Source organism: Mustela lutreola, chromosome 7 (genome assembly GCF_030435805.1).
Source record: "Mustela lutreola isolate mMusLut2 chromosome 7, mMusLut2.pri, whole genome shotgun sequence".
Lineage (NCBI taxonomy): Eukaryota > Metazoa > Chordata > Mammalia > Carnivora > Mustelidae > Mustela > Mustela lutreola.
Window position 1 is genome coordinate 35,260,264 of NC_081296.1, and position 19,475 is coordinate 35,279,738.

Consider the following 19,475-nt stretch of genomic DNA (forward strand, 5'->3'; position numbering starts at 1 on the left):
TGCCCATTTTATAAATAAGCAAGCAGGTTTTTCAAGGGCCAAGTAACTTGACCAAGGTCAATGAACTTGTAAGTCACGATATTGAGCATCAGATAAAAATACCTGGCTTCAGTAGCTGGGTTTGTTCATTCTGCTCTGGTGAAATAAATAAGTAGGCATACACTGAAGACTGGGGAATTCATACTGTAGGTTGGTTCCTCAAGGCAAACATTTTTCTGGGTACCGTATTTTTTGTCCACTCAAATCGGCAGCCTTTCTCACTGATGGAAGCCGGATGGACACATGGACCGGACAGGGTCAGTAACAAGGCTGACTGGAAGAGACAGGGCGGGAATAAGGTGGGGGCGTGTTTTCTCTGGGGCCGAGGTAGGCGCCCGCGGGGGTCTCCCCTCCCGGCAGCCACCGCTGGCGCCGCGAAGCTGCTGTGCCCGCTGCAGACCGCCACATCGGCGCGGCCCGCCCCCAGCGCGGTGAGGCCCAATCAGTGGCGCGGCCTGGCGCCCCGCCCCCTCCGCCCGGGCCATATAGGCCTCGGCCTCGCCAGCCCCTGCCCCGCAGTTGTCGCTCGGGCTTCAAGAGGCGAGACGGTGAGGAACGACGGCCACCGCCCCCTGCGCGTCGCGTTCTCTCCTCCCCACGTACGCCGCGCCGCCCGTCCGCAGCCGCCCGCGGAGCGCAGCCGCGGGCCTGAGCCCCCGCCGGTCTCCTTCCTCGCCTCTCTGTGTCCGCGGCGGGCCGGAGCGATGCGGCTGGGCCCGAGGCCCGCGGCGCTGGGGCTGCTGCTGCTGTGCGCCGCGGCAGCCAGCGCCGGGGAGGCCGAGGAGCTGCACTACCCGCAGGGCGAGCACCGCAGCGACTACGACCGTGAGGCGCTGCTGGGCGGCCAGGTAAGGTGGCCAGGCCGGGGGCTGGGAGGGCCGGGCCTCGCACCGCGGCTGCCGCGGGCTTTGTCCCGGGACAAAGAGGGGCGGCCAGGCCAGGCCTGGCCCGGGCGGCCTGACAATGGGGTCCGGGCGGGGCGTCGCTCACTGTCTGGGGGACCCCGAGGCCTCTACCTCTGAGGAAATAGCGCGGCCCGGGAGCCGGATCTCTTCCACCCTCCGTACACGGGCTTGATCGCTGAGGGTGTGTAGGAGGCGGGGGCCTTGGAGAGCAGGTGTGGGTCACCCCCAAATCCCTGGACAGAGAAGGCTTCTGGTAGCCTTTTTTTTTTTTCGCCACCATCTTGCCCCAGTGATAGTAATGCTTTACCCCTCTGTGTATCGCTTACCCCCCAAAGGAAGAAGTCGATGAATATGTTAAACTCTCCCCCGAAGAGCAACACAAAAGACTGAAGTCAATCATAAAGAAAATTGACTTGGACTCAGATGGCTTTCTCACGGAAAGTAAGGACGTCCTACACAGTTAACAATGGAGAAGACCCTTTGTAGGAGATAAAAGCACAAACATTTAAGCAGGGCTGTTTGTTTCGTGTAGATTGCTCCTGTTGCAACAAATGTGAGGTGTACAGTGAGAAGGGGAAAGAAGGACATGTTGAGTAGGTTTTATATCTGGAAATCTTTCGATATAGGTCCCAAGTATAAATCAGGACTTTCTCCAGTAATACATAAACATCGTTGACTTAATCGATATGTGCAAGTCGTACGCTGACCAAACACCGTATTCCTTATAGGACTTTTATCAATGTCAAGAATATGCCAGAAACCGTCTTATGGCATTTTTTACATGATTTATTGCTGTTTTGATATATGTTTCATTAGGAGTTTAAGAATTTCCATCTTTTTTATAAGTAGAAAAAGACCTGTTGCATATGAATTTATGATAATCACAAATTATTACAGCTGGCAGGGGTCTTAGAATTATCTTATCCACCTCTCTTTGTAGAGCTGAAGATACTGAAGCCCAGAGGGGTAAGTGCCTTTCTAAAATGAGTGGCAAAGCCAGGACTAGAATCCAGATTTCTTGCTCTTAATTCAGTTTTTAATATCCTTCACTTAAAAAAAAAAAAATCTGAGGGGCACCTGGCTGGCTCAGTTGGTGGAGCATGCAATTCTTGATCTCTGGGTCATGAGTACAAGCCCCAGGTTGGGTGTAGAGCTTACTTTAAAAAAAGAAAAAAATCTGAGTGCTCTTAGGTTCTCCAGTCAGAAATGAAATGCACAGAATATTAAAAGAATATTCAATTGCTTTGCAACTGTCTTTCCTCATTGCTTAATTCAAGTGGTGAACTCTATCAACTTTCCAAGTTGATTTTCCAAAAAAATTCAGGAGATATTTTGCTATAACTCTTATTTAAATGTTGCTCACCATCCAAGAATTGAAGTTGCTGAAGAGAGACTTGCCAACTAATTGGTAAATTTAAGATGTGTTGTCAGTAAATTTGGTGCCCTTGGGAATATTAAGGTTTTGATTTCTCTAAATAAAAACAAGAGCTTTAGACTCTAGTTGTCCACTAAGAATAGGTCTATCTTTGGTTACACTAGCAAGCACACAGAAAAAATTGATTTGGAAGACTGTGGTTCCGTTCTGTAAAGGCCTGTATATATTCAAATATTTAATAGTAAACTTTAAAAATTTTTAAAGTTAAATTTTAAAAGTTAAAAAATTTTAAAGTTAGGGCACCTGGGTGGCTCAGTGGGTTGGGCCGCTGCCTTCGGCTCGGGTCATGGTTTTGGGGTCCTGGGATCGAGTCCTGTGTCGGGCTCTCTGCTCAGCAGGGAGCCTGCTTCCTCCTCTCTCTCTCTGCCTGCCTCTCTGCCTGCTTGTGATCTCTCTCTGTCAAATAAATAAATGAAATCTTTAAAAAAAAAAATTTTTTTTTGAAGTTAAAAATTTTTTTAACTTTAGAGTTAAACTCTAAACTTTAAAAATTTAAAGTTAAATTTTTAAAGTTAAAAATTTTTAAAGTTAAAAGTTCACATCTTCATTTTACATATAAGGAAACAAAAACTTGAGAGGACTAACTTGCCCCTTATAACAGAGCTGAAGAATGAACCCATGTTTCTGGCCCCTTTTGCGTTCGGTATTCTATTATGTGATGATGATCTCTTTAAAAAAAAAAACAGAAGAAACCCTCATTGTACTTGAAGGACCCTTCAGAGAAGTTTGCTAATTTGTATTTTAAAGTCCAGCATAGTACTTGGTTGCTATAGTAATTATAATTCTGCCTTAATTTAGAGTTTCCAGAGAGACAATGTCTTTACTTTTCTATTCACCTGACCTCCCCTAGACCAATAAAGGGGTAGCACTCTTTAAACCAAATGGTGTATTACCTTTAAATCAAATGCTATACTCTTGCCATCCTTGCAAATATTCATCTTCTCCCTACCACCTTTTTTCTATAATACAGTGTAGTAAATATCTCTGAATAGATTTTTTTTTAAGTTGACCTGAATGCGGACATTAGAGGTTTAGAAACTTTCCCCCATGTCTTCAGGTACCAAGACAGAGAGCCAATTGCAAGATTGGCTCATAATTGCTACCCATAACTTTTGTTAAAATTTCCTCCAGAAGTTTTAAGATGGTCGAAGGACATATACTGTAACAATGTTTCTCAAACTTCAGTCACTTGAATACATTTTCACAATTTAGGCCCTAGCTATTTACCATCTATTATTTCCTTAATATGGTTTTGATTCAACTCAACATAAAATTTATTTTAAAGAGAAACTTTATATTACTTTCATAAGTGGAAAACACTTTTTTCTATTACATATTAGAATAAATAGGCCATTATTAACATATTTGTACTTCCTGAGAGATCTGTGATAGCTAGCAAACATTATCTGCAATTTTGTGGATGATAACTTTTAAAAGTCAAGTACTGTTTTGGCCAGTTGGCAATTCATTTAGCAAATAAGTGATGGAGCCAGATACTTTTTAGGTCTTTAGAGTACCTCAATGAACAAAACCTACCTGAACTCTGTATTCAAGGAGCTTGCTTTCTATTTGGATCATATATTGTTATATTCTTGGGCTCCAAACCACTCTCACGCCTTCTATTCCTATTTCTATGGATACAACTCTCAGTATTTGAAAACACTCAAGGTTGTTTTTTTTTCCTTTTAGAGAAAGTTTAGAAACCTTCGCTTCTGTAAATATCAAAATTACTTGTCAACATTCATTTGTGTCTGGGAAATTCTCACAGGCGAACTCAGTTCGTGGATTCAGATGTCTTTTAAACATTATGCTATGCAAGAAGCAAAACAACAGTTTGTTGAATATGACAAAAACAGTGATAATAGTGTGTCGTGGGATGAATACAACATTCAGATGTATGACCGTGTGATCGACTTTGATGAGAATGCTGCTTTGGATGATGCCGAAGAGGAGTCTTTTAGGCAGGTGAGTAGCTGTGCAAAAGCTGTTCCTTTTGATCATATCAGTTCACTTTTCCTTCCTGCATGAATGAGCACAAGACGGTCTGAGGTCATAGACTGGGATTGCCTTGCTCTCTGGGCAATCACTTGTTCCACTTCAGTGGTCGTTTTGATGATTTCCTTTCTAGCCGGATTTTGGCCTCTTATTCTGCACTACCTAAATTATCCTTGCATCTGTTTTTCTCAGTGGCGTCATTTGTCCTCATTTCGAGTTGCTTTTTGGTGTATTTTGAATATGTATCTTGCTATTTTAATTTTTGTTATTATTGAATAGTTTTATATCATAGTTACGAAGACTGTAGAGACCCATTTGCATCTTTGAAACAGATAGTTTTATATAAAATAATGATTACAAATTTTTAATTTTAATAAAATGCACATAAAATTTAACCATTTTTAAGTGTGCTGTTCAGTAGTGTTAAGTACATTCACATTGTTATACAACCAATCTCCAGAACTCTTTTCACCTTGCAGAACTGAAATTCTAAACCCTTTAAGCAACAATTTCCCATTCCTTCTCCCCTAGGCCTCTCTGGCAACCACCATTCTACTTTCTATCTCTGAATTTGACTTCTTGGTACCTCGTATAAGTGGAATCTTACATTTTTTGTCTTTTTGTGAGTAGCTTACTTAAGATACTGTTCTCATAATGTTGTAGTGTGTGTGAGAATTTCCTTTTTAAGATTGAGTAATATTCTATTGTGCATATATACCACATTTTGTTTATCCACCTATTGATGGATACTTGGGTTGCTTCAACTTTTTGGCTATTACGAATAATGCTGCTATGAACATGGGTGTACAAATACCTCTTTGAGACCTTGCTTTTAATAATTTTGGGTATACATCCCAAAATGGAACATCTGGATCATATAGTAATTCTTTCTTTAATTCTTTAAGGAACTGTCATATGGTCTTCCACAGAAGCTGCACTATTTAATAATAACTCATTTTTGAAGATATAGTATCACTATAGGTTTTGTTGATTCTCCTGGTTTAATTTGCCAAAATTAAAAGATGTCTTGTTCTAATGCTTCTTAAACAGAGGTGAGGAAGCCCATTTTTATTTAGGAATTAATAAGAACTTTTAGTGATACGTAGGAACTTTTCAAGACAAAGGACTATAAGCTAAAGAAATTGCTATTTCCATACTTCTATATTTCAAGGGTAATTATAAAGACTTTCTAAATTTAAATTCAGATTTTATTTTATTAGAGCATGAGAGAGCATGCGGGGACAGGGACAAGCAGACTCCCCCCTGAGAGCAGAGCCTGACTCAGGGCTCGACTCCAGGACCCTGAGATCATGACCTGAGCTGAAATCAAGATTAGATGCTTAACTTGACTGAGCTACCCAGGCACCCCATTATAATAAGGACTTTCTGAAAAGATACATTTTTATATGTGGAAAAAAACAAAACCAAACACCTTGTTGCAAACTGTTATTCCCCAAATATTAGTCAAGCTTGGAAAACATTGAGCTTCTTTCATTCCTTAACTTACCCATTGTAGTACCTACCCTTTAGTTTTTGTTGTGGCCATATTTATCATTATACAGGCTGTTTATTTTAGAATCATGTTGGCCACTTGAACTCTATAGCCATCACTAACACAAAGCGTATTGCTTTTTCTGCTAATGATCATTCATCTGCCACCATTGTAGAGCTTAAGGGCTTCAGCCTTGGAGCCAGTCTGCACAGCTTCACATCCAGCTGTATAACTTAAGAGTTGTGTAGCTGTGGGTAAGTTATTAAACTTCCTTATCTCTCAGTTTCCTCATATCAAAAAATGAGGATAACAATAGTATAGAGGAATAGTAATATATTTATTATATTATACTATGAAATATCCTGTTCTAGCAGTTGGGCTGGTAAACAGGTGTGTGTTGATTGAAGAGCATATTGTTGAAGAAAGCATGTGCGATCCACCTAAGTTTACATTTAATATTTAATATATGATTAGCTTTTTAAAATTTTTGTAGCAGGGGGCGCCTGGGTGGCTCATTGGGTTAAGCTGCTGCCTTCGGTTCAGGTCATGATCTCAGGGTCCTGGGATGGAGCCCCGCGTCAGGCTCTCTGCTCAGCAGGGAGCCTGCTTCCCTCTCTCTTTCTCTCTCTCTCTCTGCCTGCCTCTCCATCTACTTGTGATCCTCTCTGTCAAATAAATAAATAAAATCATTAAATAAATAAATAAATAAATTTTTTGTGGCATTTGTTAACTGTATCAGCTTTAGGTTAGTTAAGATTCCTTTTCACGGGGCGCCTGGGTGGCTCAGTGGGTTAAGCCGCTGCCTTCGGCTCAGGTCATGATCTCAGGGTCCTGGGATCGAGTCCCGCATCGGGCTCTCTGCTCAGCAGGGAGCCTGCTTCCCTTCCTCTCTCTCTGCCTGCCTCTCTGCCTACTTGTGATCTCTCTCTCTCTCTCTCTCTTTCTGTCAAATAAATAAATAAATAAATAGATCTTTTTAAAAAACAAAAGATTCCTTTTCACTTTCTTTCCTCCTTATTTGGGTTTTCATCTTACAGCAGACTGAAGAGAGTAGAAATCAGTCTTTGTACTACTTGTTGCTTAAAAAAGAAACAAATGATAATGAGATTTGGAATTTGTCTGTCTAGAGATATCCTGTAGGAATTAATCTTAAAAGCACTATTCAAGTTCTGAGACTTTTCTAAAACCAAACCATGGTATGGTATTATAACTTCCCTGCTAGGTAACAAGAGAGACATTAAATATAGTATTTTAAAATCTTTCTAGAATCAGATTATACTTGTGTCCTTTTTTTCTTTTGGCACTCCAAAAATTTAATGACTATCCCATCAAAACATGAGAAATGTGTGTGTGGTTTCTTGAGTTTCCTTATTCTTGGGAGGTTGTGATTAGTAACAGATGGTGGTGTTGAGAAGAAAATCTTCACTTTGAAGAGATATAGGACTCATTAATATAAACGACTTATGAACAGTTTTTGTTTTTTAAAAAAAAAAAAAGTCTGGTTCTAATACTGTGTTCACCACCCAGGTACTCAGTACATGTTGATTATAAGACTGTACGTTTTAAGAATGAATTAGTTAGATCTTAATAGTGCTAGGGAATTGATGGATCCCTAAAATGAACACTTCTCCATGGTAGTCCTATTGGTAATTCTCTGACAACCCATCTCTACATGCTTAAGATTCTCTCTCTCCCTCTCCTTCTGCTCCCCCCTTCTCATACTCTCAAATAAATAAATAAAATAATAAATATTAAAACAAACAAACAACAATTTGATGCTTGAATTTTCTTATTTTTAAGCTTCCATGTAGAGAGTAGAGATCCTCTTGTGCAATGAAGTTCCTGAAAAAGCATTTCTTTATGTAATGATGAACAATTATAGTCAGCACTTTTAAGCAGGATAATTAAAGTTTGGGGACCTACCTGGCAAAAGTTCAGTTGTTCTAACTCCCAAAGCCAGATGCTGAATGTGCATGTACAAGCAATATTTATTTATGTAAGGTACAACCTAGCATGTGACTAATCAGAATTTTTAAGACCTATACTTTGTTGTGGCATCATCTGTTTCCTCATGTAAAACCATTAGTCTACCAAAAGATGGCAGTTTTGTGCTTCTCAAGTTTCTATTGATATATAAAAATAAATGATTTTTGTCCTTTCCTCCTTTTTACTACTGCATGTAGCACTTTCTACTCTCCACTAGAACACAGAATTTTTACACAGAAGGAAAAAAAGTGTGCTGAGGTTTTGTGGAACTGACAGCCTTTTTTGTTGTTATCTTTGCCATTTTGGAAAAACAGTCTTTCTGTGTATTGGCTTCTTTAATTTGAATTGCTCTTTAATTGTTTTCTTTAAATGACCACGAATAAAACTGCTTCTTAAAATCTCATTATTTAATTTTATTTTAAAAATTTGAGAAATGTGAACCAGAAAACTACTTTCCTTAATTTTTTTAAACAACAATCTGGGCTTGCTGAAAGAGATCCTTTCTTTCCATAGGCAAATTTGGCCAAATTCAGCTCCTGCTGCTGAAACATGGACCTTTTTGCTCCAAACTGAAGGGTTCTTTCATAAGGAAATCTAAGCACTTAGTATTTTGAATAGTGGTTTATTCAAAAAGAATTTGATTGACTCAACAAAGTATCTCAGATTCTTGTTTGTATGCTTCTCCCCTTGTTAAACCCCTGGACATCAAGTATAAATTATTTGGTCTAGTTATTTGAAATTAAGAAATGTTAAGTTAAAAGCAGCTATTTGGAAACAAGTTTGTTGTTTTTCTGTCATGATTTGGTAAGTATAACTGGCTAATGGAAACTAGATGGTCTAAAAGATGAATTCTTTGGGGGAAGACGTGAGCCTCTCCGCCGTAAATCGGTCATTGTAAAAGTAGTGTTCAGTAAATGACCGCCACCCAACCTCTATTCTAGAAAACTGAAAAGAGTATTTCTTTTCAACAGTAAGACACATAAATTAAAAGCTCCTAAAATATTTGAAACTGTGTGGTTTTTTAAATGTGCTATTTAGTACATACAGTTTATAAAAAGGAGAGGTTTTTTTTTTTTTTTCCCAGAAATGCTCAAAATGGAATTTATTCAGGATTAGCAATATAGCACTATTGGCTTCCAAGGCTCTTGATTACAGAATTACCTTTGAGAAATGCATTAAAAGCAGCCTTGTCCCTAATAGCTGCTACTTGATTTACTACTTAAGCATACTTTACAAAAAGAGAAAAAGGAAGATGGGTGTGAGAAAATAGAAAAGTGTGTTTACTTAATCTCAAAATAGGTCTTCAGTTTTGGATGTTTATGCCTGAACATACATAATTATTAGCACTATAAAGTGACTACCAAGAATAGACTTCCAAATATAACATACATATATCAAAAGTATTCTCATAGAAGGACTGTTTTTCTGAAACCTACTAACATTTTTGCAAAGTCATTACAAGGACCAGAAACAATTTGAAAATGGCATATCAAGAATTAACACATAGTCTGAATTTATTGTTTTTTGGGCATTCAAAACAGCTGAGATTGTTAAAGAAGAGAGTGTACAATACTGTAGAAGAACAGGGAGAATCATAGTCCAACTTATTTTGCTGTATTTCTGACATACCTCTCAATAAATCATTTAATTTCCATTTTCTATCATGTAATATGTGACATATTACATTTTTCAAATGATCAGGTTTACTAATTTGATAAGAGCCCTCATCCCAGTTGCTTTATAGAGATTTTTACCCTGATTTTATAGTTGAGGAAACCAGAGAGGTTAAGCATTTTGCCCTAAGTTAGGCAAAATGCTCTTACCACAGCTGGTAAGTGGCATTGCTGGAATTCAGATCTGTGTCTCTGACTCTGCAGTCTATGTATATTGCTTCTCATAAATATGTGTGATTTTTCTAATGTACCTTCAAGGGGATAATGTGAATATAAGATAATGTATGAGAATGTACTTTAGATTTCACATAGTATGTAATTTTCAAAGTATGTATAATGATGTTTCCAGGTGGATGAGACCTTAATCATGTTCCATATTTAATTTTCAAAGCTTCATTTAAAGGACAAGAAGCGATTTGAGAAAGCGAACCAAGATTCAAGTCCTGGTTTGAATCTTGAAGAATTTATTGCTTTTGAGCATCCTGAAGAAGTTGATTATATGACGGTAAGGAAGAAACATTTTGAGAGAATTTGTGGGGTGCCTGGGTGGCTCAGTGGGTTAAAGCCTCTGCCTTCAGCTCAGGTCATGATCTTGGGGTCCTGGGATTGAGCCCCGCATCGGGCTCTCTGCTCAGTGGGGAGACTGCTTTCCCCCCCCACCCGTCTTTCTGACTATTTGTGATCTGTCTGTCAAATAAATAAATAAATAATTTTTTTAAAAAAGAGAGAGAATTCTTGGGTGACCAAAACTTTAAAACCTGTTTTTTTTCTAAGTCATTAATATGAATTATATGGGGCAACCAGAATTTTAAGAGACAGCAAGATCCAAAGTTCTCCTCACTTCAGATAGGGGTGGGAGAGGGTTACTGGTGGTGGGAAGAGGAGTGCTGATGAGGAGGGAAGGTAAGTCTTCCTGGCTATTTCCTCCCACACAGCCACATTACCTTTATTGCCTGCCTTTTTGTAGCTTTTAGAATTTTCTTTGTTTTCCAATATCAGTAACATCAGTACTTCCTATTTAGTTTATATCACCTCCAAAAACTTTGGTTCTGGGAAGGCTTATCACCTTTGGATCCCCTTTCATGGGGTTTTGGGAGGGGGGGTAGCTCCTACTGACTAATATGTTTACAGCAAGAGGCCTAGCGAGTCCTCTCATCCCTTCAATACTTGAAAGAAGTACCAGTTCTTCAGAATTTTTGTTGAACTCTAGTTTTAACTCCAGTTAAAACTCTAGTTTTAACAAACATTGATTGAGTCCCTACTATAACTTGGCAAGCTTCTTGAGAGGAGAAACTGTCATGTTGGAGAGTAAAGACTAGTATAACAAATAGCTTTGTAGGAAATAGACTAAACATTTATATTAAGGCTTATTGTCTAGCCTCAGCTTCTAGCTGTGTGGCTTGGTTCTTTGGATATTTCAGGGAGGGAAGATGTAGCTTTATGTTAAATGGGTCATGGTTAGAAGCTGCCACTTTGAATAACAAGGCTGTAGAGAACATTTTTCTCCATACTTGAGTGGCAAGACAAGACTATTGCCACTACTTGTGCCATTGAGGCTTCTGATTTCTCCCTTGGAACAAAACATACAACTTAAATTTAGAACAATGCTGGGCACAATTTGTTTAACTGCCAAAGTTAAGTTGAGACAAGCTAATTGAACTCTACCTAGCATGGCAGGCAGAGCATGCTGGATATTGATTCTCAGGGGAATTAAGGAATGATTGAAGACTGGGGAGGAGAATGACCAGTGAAAGCATTGAAATAATTTGGGCATGATATGCTGTGGCCCCAGAGTTCGATGTGGCAATGGAATGAAATGGACATGAACAACCTTTTGAAGAAAGCGCAAGCAGGAATGTTGACTGATTAAATAAGTATGAAAAGAGAAAGGAAGAGTCAGAGATGACTCTAAGGTTTTGAGATTGTGTAAAGTGATGAAAATGGTAGTACCTTTGACAGAATGGGGTGTGTCAGCACAACTTGCTTGTGCTGAGTTGGAGTTGATTGCAGTACATAAGAGGTGTGACCATGAAGTGTCTAGTTCAGAGCACCTTCATTAATTCTTATTTACCTTTTATTTGTTCTGCTGTATCACTTTTTCCATTTAAGGATATATTTGATGAAGGGAAAGGCAGGGTGCAAGATCAATGAGGTGATTTTGATTTGGATTAAAAGTTAGAATTTAGAGATAACTTCATTCATGTAGTTTATTTTAATTTATGTAATTTATTTTATGTTATAAATTACATATAAATATAAGTATATACAAATATAATAAATTTATTTAATTTATGTAATTATGTCATATAATTTATTTTAACCATGGCAACATTATTGAAATAAGTCTGTTGTTTCCCAAGAGGATTACTTGAATGGAGGAATAGTCATTGTAGTCAGTGATTCTTAACTTATCTTAGATCACAGACTCCTTTAAAAATATGGAGCAATCGGGGTGCCTGAGTAGCTCAGTAGGTTAAGCATCTGACTTCTGATTTCGGCTCAGGTCATTATCTTAGGGTTGTGAGATAGAGGACAGCACCCAGCCTGCTTAAGATTCTCCGTCTCTACCTCCCCCCACACCCCTCCCTCCTCGAAGTTCGTTCCGTTCACATGTGTGTGCGCACACTCGTTCTCTCTCTCTCACACACAAAAATAATAAACAAAAATAAGCAATCTATGGACTCTTTCCCAGAAAAATCACATATGCTCATATACACAAAATATGGGATTATAATTTCAGAAGAGTCTCAGATTCTCTAAAAGTAATCTTTGGATCTCTGGTTAAGATTCCCTGATTTCTATATATAAAATCTGTAACATTTGATTTCTTAAAAACTAACAATTTGTATTTAAGTGTTATTTCATACAGATAAAAAGGAAGCCCTTGGGTTTGGCTAGAATTGGAGACTTTTGAGAGTGTATTTTCATTACAGTTGTGATGCAAGAATCCAGGTTTGAAAGGTATTTGGGTGACAACAGGTAGTGAGGAAATGAGAATAGTAAGCGTAACCTGTAAGAGACCTGGCATGGAAGAAAAGAAACCAGGATGGTAATTAAAGAGTGCAGGGGACTTGAATGTGTTTAAAAGCATAGAAGAAGGAGCTAACAGAAGAGAGTAGAGCCTTAGGAGAGGCCACAGTTAGGAGTGAAAGAAAGCACTCAAGAAGTAAGAAAGGGTGGGAAATCAAGTAAGACCCTTGAGGGCTTCACCCTAGAGAAGGGGGAAAGATAACTTTAACTCCTGAGGTTGAAGAGAAGGATGAGAGGAATAGGCATAAAAATAGAGGTAATTCAAGGGGAGAATGCAATGCTGGTAAACAGGCATTTCAGAAGCCTTATACCTTGTTTGGAAAAATGGGTACATCTTTGCCGAGAGAGCTATTTGGAGAGTGTTTTGATAAGACTCAAAGTGGAGTTTCCAAAAAACAGCTTTAGAGTATGTGTTAGGGAAACTGAGGCAGAGACAGACTTCCAAACTGTAGTGAGAGCCCACTGAAGTGGGAAAAAATTAATTTTAAGGGTTAGGTGTGTATTTCTCTTTCCCTTTCTTTTAGACTTTATGATTCTGGAATAAAGGAGAACATGATATGGGTCTGCTGTGCAGGGTGGAGACTGGCAAAGTAAGAAAAGGTAGAAGATATAGGAAGGTAATACGGAAAGAACTGAAACAGCTGGCCATTAAACAGGTCATCTTGGGTCCAGTGTAACTAGAAATCGTAAATCTTTGGGTTAGAGAGGATTGGTTGATAAGCCATGATAGAATGAGGAACAGATTTGGGGCAGTTTGGGGTGGATGGGATAGATTTGGTTGAAGAGGAAGCAAGGAGGTATAGTATAGGTTTATGGGGGACTGGCACCTTTGATTTAGATCTGGAGGCAGAACAATAGTTCTGTGCAGAGGGATCTGAGATAAGGGTTCTTTTAGGGATGTTAATGGAGTGGAGGAAAAGTGAAGTTAAGGAAGACCAGGGTAGTAAGAGGTGTCCTTTTGCAGAAGGGAGGGGAACATACAGAAATTTAAGAGTTTGAGATTAGTGCCCAGGTTGTTTAGGAGGGCACAGTGGAGTTCGTGATAGCAGAAGCTTCAAGATGTTGAATTCAAAGCTACTCAGTACTTCCAGTTTTTGTTTGTTTGTTTGTTTTTTAAGATTTTATTTATTTATTTGACAGACAGAGATCACAAGTAGGCAGAGAGAGAAGAAGCAGGCTTCCCGCTGAGCAGAGAGCCCGATACTGGGCTCAATCCCAGGACCCTGGGATCATGACCTGAGCTGAAGGCAGAGGCTTTAACCCACTGAGCCACCCAGGCGCCCCAGTACTTCCAGTTTTATTCCTGCCTCTAAATTCCACTGTTCAGAAAGATTGCCTTGCAAGAATGGACAACAAAAATGAGTATTGCTAAGGAAGTTCCATAATGGAATAGATGGTGGTGGGAAAATTTTGTGACTTGTTTTATTTTGGTTTTTTATGAACATGCAATAGGAATTTGTCATTCAAGAGGCTTTGGAAGAACATGACAAAAATGGTGATGGGTTTGTTAGTTTGGAAGAATTTCTTGGTGACTACAGGCGGGATCCAAGTAAGTACCCTGGGTGTGTGGAAGGAGGGGGGAAAAGCCTGGAATTAAAGAAGAAATGATTTGAGAGACAGTGTTGCTCACTGAGAGCTGTATTTGACAGGAAAATGGAACAAGAAGGGGTATGCATGATTTCTGCTTGTTCTGCCAAGTTAAATGTAATACAAGCAAAACAGCAGGACTCCCAGCTTATGTGAGAATGCTGTCTCACTCACTCTTAGTTCCATGTCAGGATTCAAAGATTTTTCTTCCTTTTCGAACAAGTATAATGTAATTCTCAATTCAAATGGGTGAGGAAGTAAAGGTTGATATTTTTAAACAAAATCCTGTACCTTTTCATGTAGATCTTAAAAGAAACAAAATACTACAAATACTGGTATAGAAGGTGTCTCACTGAGTGTTTAAAATTTGAGGATTTTGCATATGCAGCTTTTTCTGTTCACAGATGTCTTTTCAGAATTGTTGCTTAAAAGCATCACTTACTGTGATTTTCACTTTAAAATTAAACATGGTATTACGTTATAAGCACACGTAGGAAACTTTATATAGTCACACGATGTACATAAAAACATTACCCAGCTCAACTGTGGGGAAAAAATCTAGATACCAGAACAAGTAGCAGCAATTAACAGACTTACTGGTTTGTGATAATACATATCGATTAAGAAACTCTGAGCTGTTTAGACTTAAGTGTCACTTTTGAAAATTCTGTAGTGTGTACCTATGTCAGGACTTTTTAGATAAGTAGATCTATTTTGTCAGGCTTCCTTTATAGTGAGGTTTAAGTTCATTTCCTTTATTCTAGGAATGTACTTCTCATTGGCTACATGTTACATTCTTGTGTATGTATAGTATGTTTTATTTTTGCTATTAAGCAGCAAATGAAGATCCAGAGTGGATACTGGTTGAGAAAGATAGATTCCTGAATGATTATGACAAAGATACTGACGGCAGGCTTGATCCCCAAGAGCTGTTGTCTTGGGTAGTACCCAATAACCAGGGCATTGCTCAAGAGGAGGTGAGTGTTACAAAAGGACTGTATATCCCCTTTCTCCCCCAAGTTAGGTGCAGCTGGTAGGAAAGAAAGTGCAAAGACTGAGGCCAAAGAAAGAAGGAACAGAGTTGTTTATTTGTTAATTTGGCTTAACCTTGAGATATCCTAAATAGGATTTGAGTGGGGAGGAGGCAGAGCCTAGCAGAAATTAAGAAAGAGGATAATGAGAAAAGCTATAGATAGCCCTGGTTATAAAATGTAGCGTTTTGATATACGCAGACAGTAATGAGTACTTGGCATACCTGAATGACTGTTGACAAATCAGATCACATTGAAACGTGAACATCTTGCTGAAAATACTTATTGTACTTGATTTGTTTTGTTTTAAAGGCTCTTCACCTAATTGATGAAATGGATTTGAATAGTGACAGAAAGCTCTCGGAAGCGGAGATTCTGGAGAACCAGGACTTGTTTCTTACCAGTGAAGCTACAGATTATGGCAGACAGCTTCATGATGAATATTTCTATCATGATGAGCTTTAATCCCTGGGTAGACCAGAATAGAATACTGTCTTCTTTTATAATTTGTTACCAGCTTTACTTTTGTGATAAAATATTGATATTATATTTTACACTCAAGTCTTACCACAGTCAAAATTATCTTAAATGTAGATTGTAATTTTGGCTTTTTAGAAGAAAAATGAAACAAAACCTGGTATTTATTTCAAAATGTATTGAAGAAATAAAACAATATTGTGCCATATGACAACAAAGTCTTTCCTAAATATTCCATCTGTTTAGTACTGTATTGTGGGATATTTGAGTTCTATATCCATACTTGAAAAAATGGAGGATTTTAGAGATGCCTGAACAATATTATTTAAATAGTATGTGACTGAGCTATCAGTTTTTCTTTTAAGTAGATTTAACTTGGGAACTGACAAAAAGGACATTGTTTTTAGATTTAGCATTTTGTTTTAAAACCTTTAAAGGAACCTTTAGAAGGACTTATACCTCACATTTTAATGTTGAGAAGTTCTGCTTACTTTTAAAATGGTTTCTATAAAGGGTTTTATTGTATGAAATAGAACTTTATATTTTTGCATATGTATAGATAGTAATTATATTTAATGTGTAACAATAGCATTATGGTGTGTGGAATTTGACATTGTCCAGAACTCTTCATTTTTGACTGATTAAAAATGAAATGTCCTATCTTTCTATATGTTTTGTTTGTTTTTCTTTCATCTCCCAGATAAACCTAGAATTTAGGTTTTGTTGAATTATACATTATCTTACCTTATACGTTCCTATATTTGTGTAGTGACTGCTCTCCAACCTTGAATTATTCTTGATGCATATTGTTATTTTGTTTTTTTTTCCTTTTTGATAAGAGAATCATGTTACAATTGCATGTATACCTGACATATTTCAGTAGCTGTGTAACAGATGTGGTCTTGCTGTTTGATGCTAGAAATAATCATAAGAATTACACAGGTCAGCACACCTGGGTGGCTTAGTCAGTTGAGCATCTGCCTTTGGCTCAGGTCATGATCGCAGGGTCCTGGGTCCAAGCCCCAGGTCAGGCTCACCATTCCAGCCCCAGGAGTCTGCTTCTCCATCTCTTCTCTCCCTCCCCACCCCTGCTCATCCTCTATCTTCTCTCTCAAATAAATAAATAAAATAAAATAAAAAAAGAATTACACAGGTTGAAATCAGTAGAGCTGGTTAGTTATCACCAGTAGAGCTCAGTATCCATTATACTAAAAGTAAAATCATACTTGGTAAGTTTGTCTATACCTAAATGGTCAATTTTAACCTTATTGTGGAGATCAATTTATTTACCTTTGCAAGGAATAAGAAAAGTGAGAAGGTGAGGAATTTGTGTTTTCTAGCCCTTACCCACAGATAGTTTTTCTTTCTTTCTTTTTTTTTTTTTTTAATTTTTAAAATATTTTAAAGATACTTTATTATTTGACAGAGAGAGGGAGAGAGAGAGACTGCCAGAGAGGGAATACAAGCAGGGGGAGTGGGAGAGGGAGAAACAGGTTTCCTGCTGATTAGGGAGCCTGAAGTGGGGCTTGATCCCAGGACCCTGTGATCATGACCTGAGCTGGAGGCAGACGCTTAACGACCGAATCACCCAGATGCCCCGGGTTTTCTTTTTCTTTTTTTTTTTTTTAATTACTTTTATTTGTGGGGGGAAGATGTCAGTTACGTATTCTGTTAATCTTTCCCCAGGCTTAAGTTGTAACCTCTATGGCACACATAGCATTCTGGAGGCTTAATGAGCCCTTAATGAATATTTGGGAAAACAAGAAGCTCTTTTCTGATAGAACTGACAGCATCTGCCTACCTCTCTCCCATCCCCATCTTTGCTGATGTGAAGTATGAATGCAAGTTGTAAACTTTCATACCATACTGATAGCTCTCTCCCCTTGGTATCTAAAGTACAAGGTTTTCATTTTAACCTACAACACCTATCTGGTCACAACAGTTTAAAAATTAAGCGTAGACCATTATCACTCACTTGTTACTTGTCAGCCTTTCTGAAATTGGGTTATTTGCAATAAATAATTTGATTAGCATCATAATTTGTTTTTATTACTAGATTCTTCAAAATCTATACCAGAATTGTTAATAGATCATTAGATACAGATTTTAATTTCATCTTAATGAGTTAAGAATTAGCATTCTATATTCAGCTTTGATATTACCAGATAAAAGAATTTTGGTGACATTGTTAGTGTTCACTAATATCTGTTCTTTCATTCCCGTCAAGAGAAAATTATACTTCCTAGCCCCCTTACAGGTAGACAGTAGCTACTTCTGGTCAGTTAAAGTGAGTGACAGTAGTATGTGTCACTCCAAGACTGGGCCAGGGACAAACCCACTTCCTTTACATGGCATTGTAGAGAAGGCCTCAGTTGACATGGGTCCACAAGATCCAAGAGGCCTTGATTTCTGAGTGACCACATGGAGACCAGCTGGACTCTGAGTAGACTTCACATGATCAGGAAATAAACTTTAACTATGTTAAGCCACTGAGATTTTGTGTATGTGTTAAGCCTCTGAGATTTGGGGGAAGGGGGGGTGTATATGTTTAGCCACAGCGGAGTCTAGCTTCTCCTGAGTGAAGATTTAGTATTAAACAATTGGCTTTTATAAGCATACAGAAAAAGAGAATTGCTTAAAAAGAGTTTCTGTATCTTCTGCTAAGTCAAACTAGAAAAATTTATTTTTAAGGGTATTTTTGGATTTTAATAAACTCTAAAAAATAAAGCTTTTTATTTTGATAGGATTAGGAGAATTTGAATTTATCCTTACAGCATAAGAGTAAGAAGAGAATGTGGCTTTCTGAATTGTTGGCTGATCCTGGCTAAAGGGTGTAATCACTTCCACTGTTTGGCTGCAGGTACTACTTCACAATGGAAAAGTGGAGAGGATTTGTACAAATCAATACATAGGTGGTCCTGATTGGACAAATTTGCAGGATAGAAAATGAGTGTCTAGTTTGTGACACAAATTTAAAGGAAACCTGGACACTCAGGGCAAAAGCCATGATGCCATATTTGCCTTACTTCTTTCCATTGCAGGTTTTTTTGTTTTTGTTTTTGTTTTTTTAGATAGGCTTTATTTTTTAGAGCATGTACAGGTCCATAGCAAAATTGAGCAAAAGGTATAGTGAATTTCCATATACTTTCTGCTCCCCACATTTGCAGCCTTCCCATTTCCCAGAATCCTGCACCAGAGGTGGTATTTGTTACAATCAATGAACATACATTGACACAATATTATTACCCCAAGACCAAAGACCATAGTTTACATTAGGGTTTACTCTTGGCATTGCACATTCTGTAGGTTTGGACAAATATATAATGACATGTATCCGCAATTATAGTATCGTACAGAGTAGTTTCATTGCCCTAAAAATCATCTATGCTTGGCCTATTAACCTTCCCCATCCCAAACCCTAGCAACCACCAAATTTACTGTTTCTAGTTTTGCCTTTTCCAGTATGTCACATAGCTGGAATCATAACAGTATGTAGCCTTTTCAGCTTCCTTTACTGGTTTAAATGTAAGAATAAATTTGTGCTGTTGTTTCCTTTAGGTTTTTGTGTAACAATATTCCTAAGTGAGAAATTTCTACTTAAGGTATGAAATTTTTCTTCAGAAAATGATTTAGGAAAGCCAACTAGAGTCGAATTTTTGTTTTGAGAGAGAAAGAGAGTGGAGGTGAGGGAGAGAGAGAATCCCAAGTAGACTCTACACCCGGAGCAGAGCCCAACTTGGGGCTCCATCTCACAATCCTGAGATCATGATCTTAGCTGAAATCAAAAGTTGGATGTTCAACTGACTGAGCCACCCAGGAGCTCCT

The 19,475-nt window shown here is 38.3% G+C and overlaps 1 protein-coding gene across 2 annotated transcripts; it reads left to right on the top strand.

Annotated features, from left to right (window-relative positions):
• The first annotated feature begins 529 nt into the window (after positions 1 to 529).
• RCN2 (reticulocalbin 2) lies at positions 530 to 16,318 on the top strand. Of its 2 annotated transcripts, none has more exons than XM_059180290.1 (7): positions 530 to 887; positions 1,280 to 1,385; positions 4,148 to 4,344; positions 9,917 to 10,030; positions 14,008 to 14,104; positions 14,977 to 15,119; positions 15,486 to 16,318. In XM_059180290.1, the coding sequence occupies exons 1-7, from the start codon at positions 744 to 746 to the stop codon at positions 15,636 to 15,638; spliced, it is 954 nt and encodes a 317-aa protein (XP_059036273.1). In that variant the 5' UTR covers positions 530 to 743; the 3' UTR covers positions 15,639 to 16,318. The 2 variants fall into 2 exon arrangements, with proteins under 2 accessions (XP_059036273.1, XP_059036274.1); XM_059180291.1 differs by having other exon boundaries at positions 14,980 to 15,119.
• Positions 16,319 to 19,475: the final 3,157 nt, after the last annotated feature.

What these genes read in the sequence shown, in the direction of transcription:
- RCN2 (XM_059180290.1), top strand. Translation starts at nt 744, where the DNA reads ATGCGGCTGGGCCCGAGGCCCGCGGCGCTGGGGCTGCTGCTGCTGTGC. An exon ending in AGGCGCTGCTGGGCGGCCAG is followed by an intron (nt 888 to 1,279) that starts GTAAGGTGGCCA and finishes TACCCCCCAAAG; the next exon opens with GAAGAAGTCGATGAATATGT. An exon ending in AGATGGCTTTCTCACGGAAA is followed by an intron (nt 1,386 to 4,147) that starts GTAAGGACGTCC and finishes AAATTCTCACAG; the next exon opens with GCGAACTCAGTTCGTGGATT.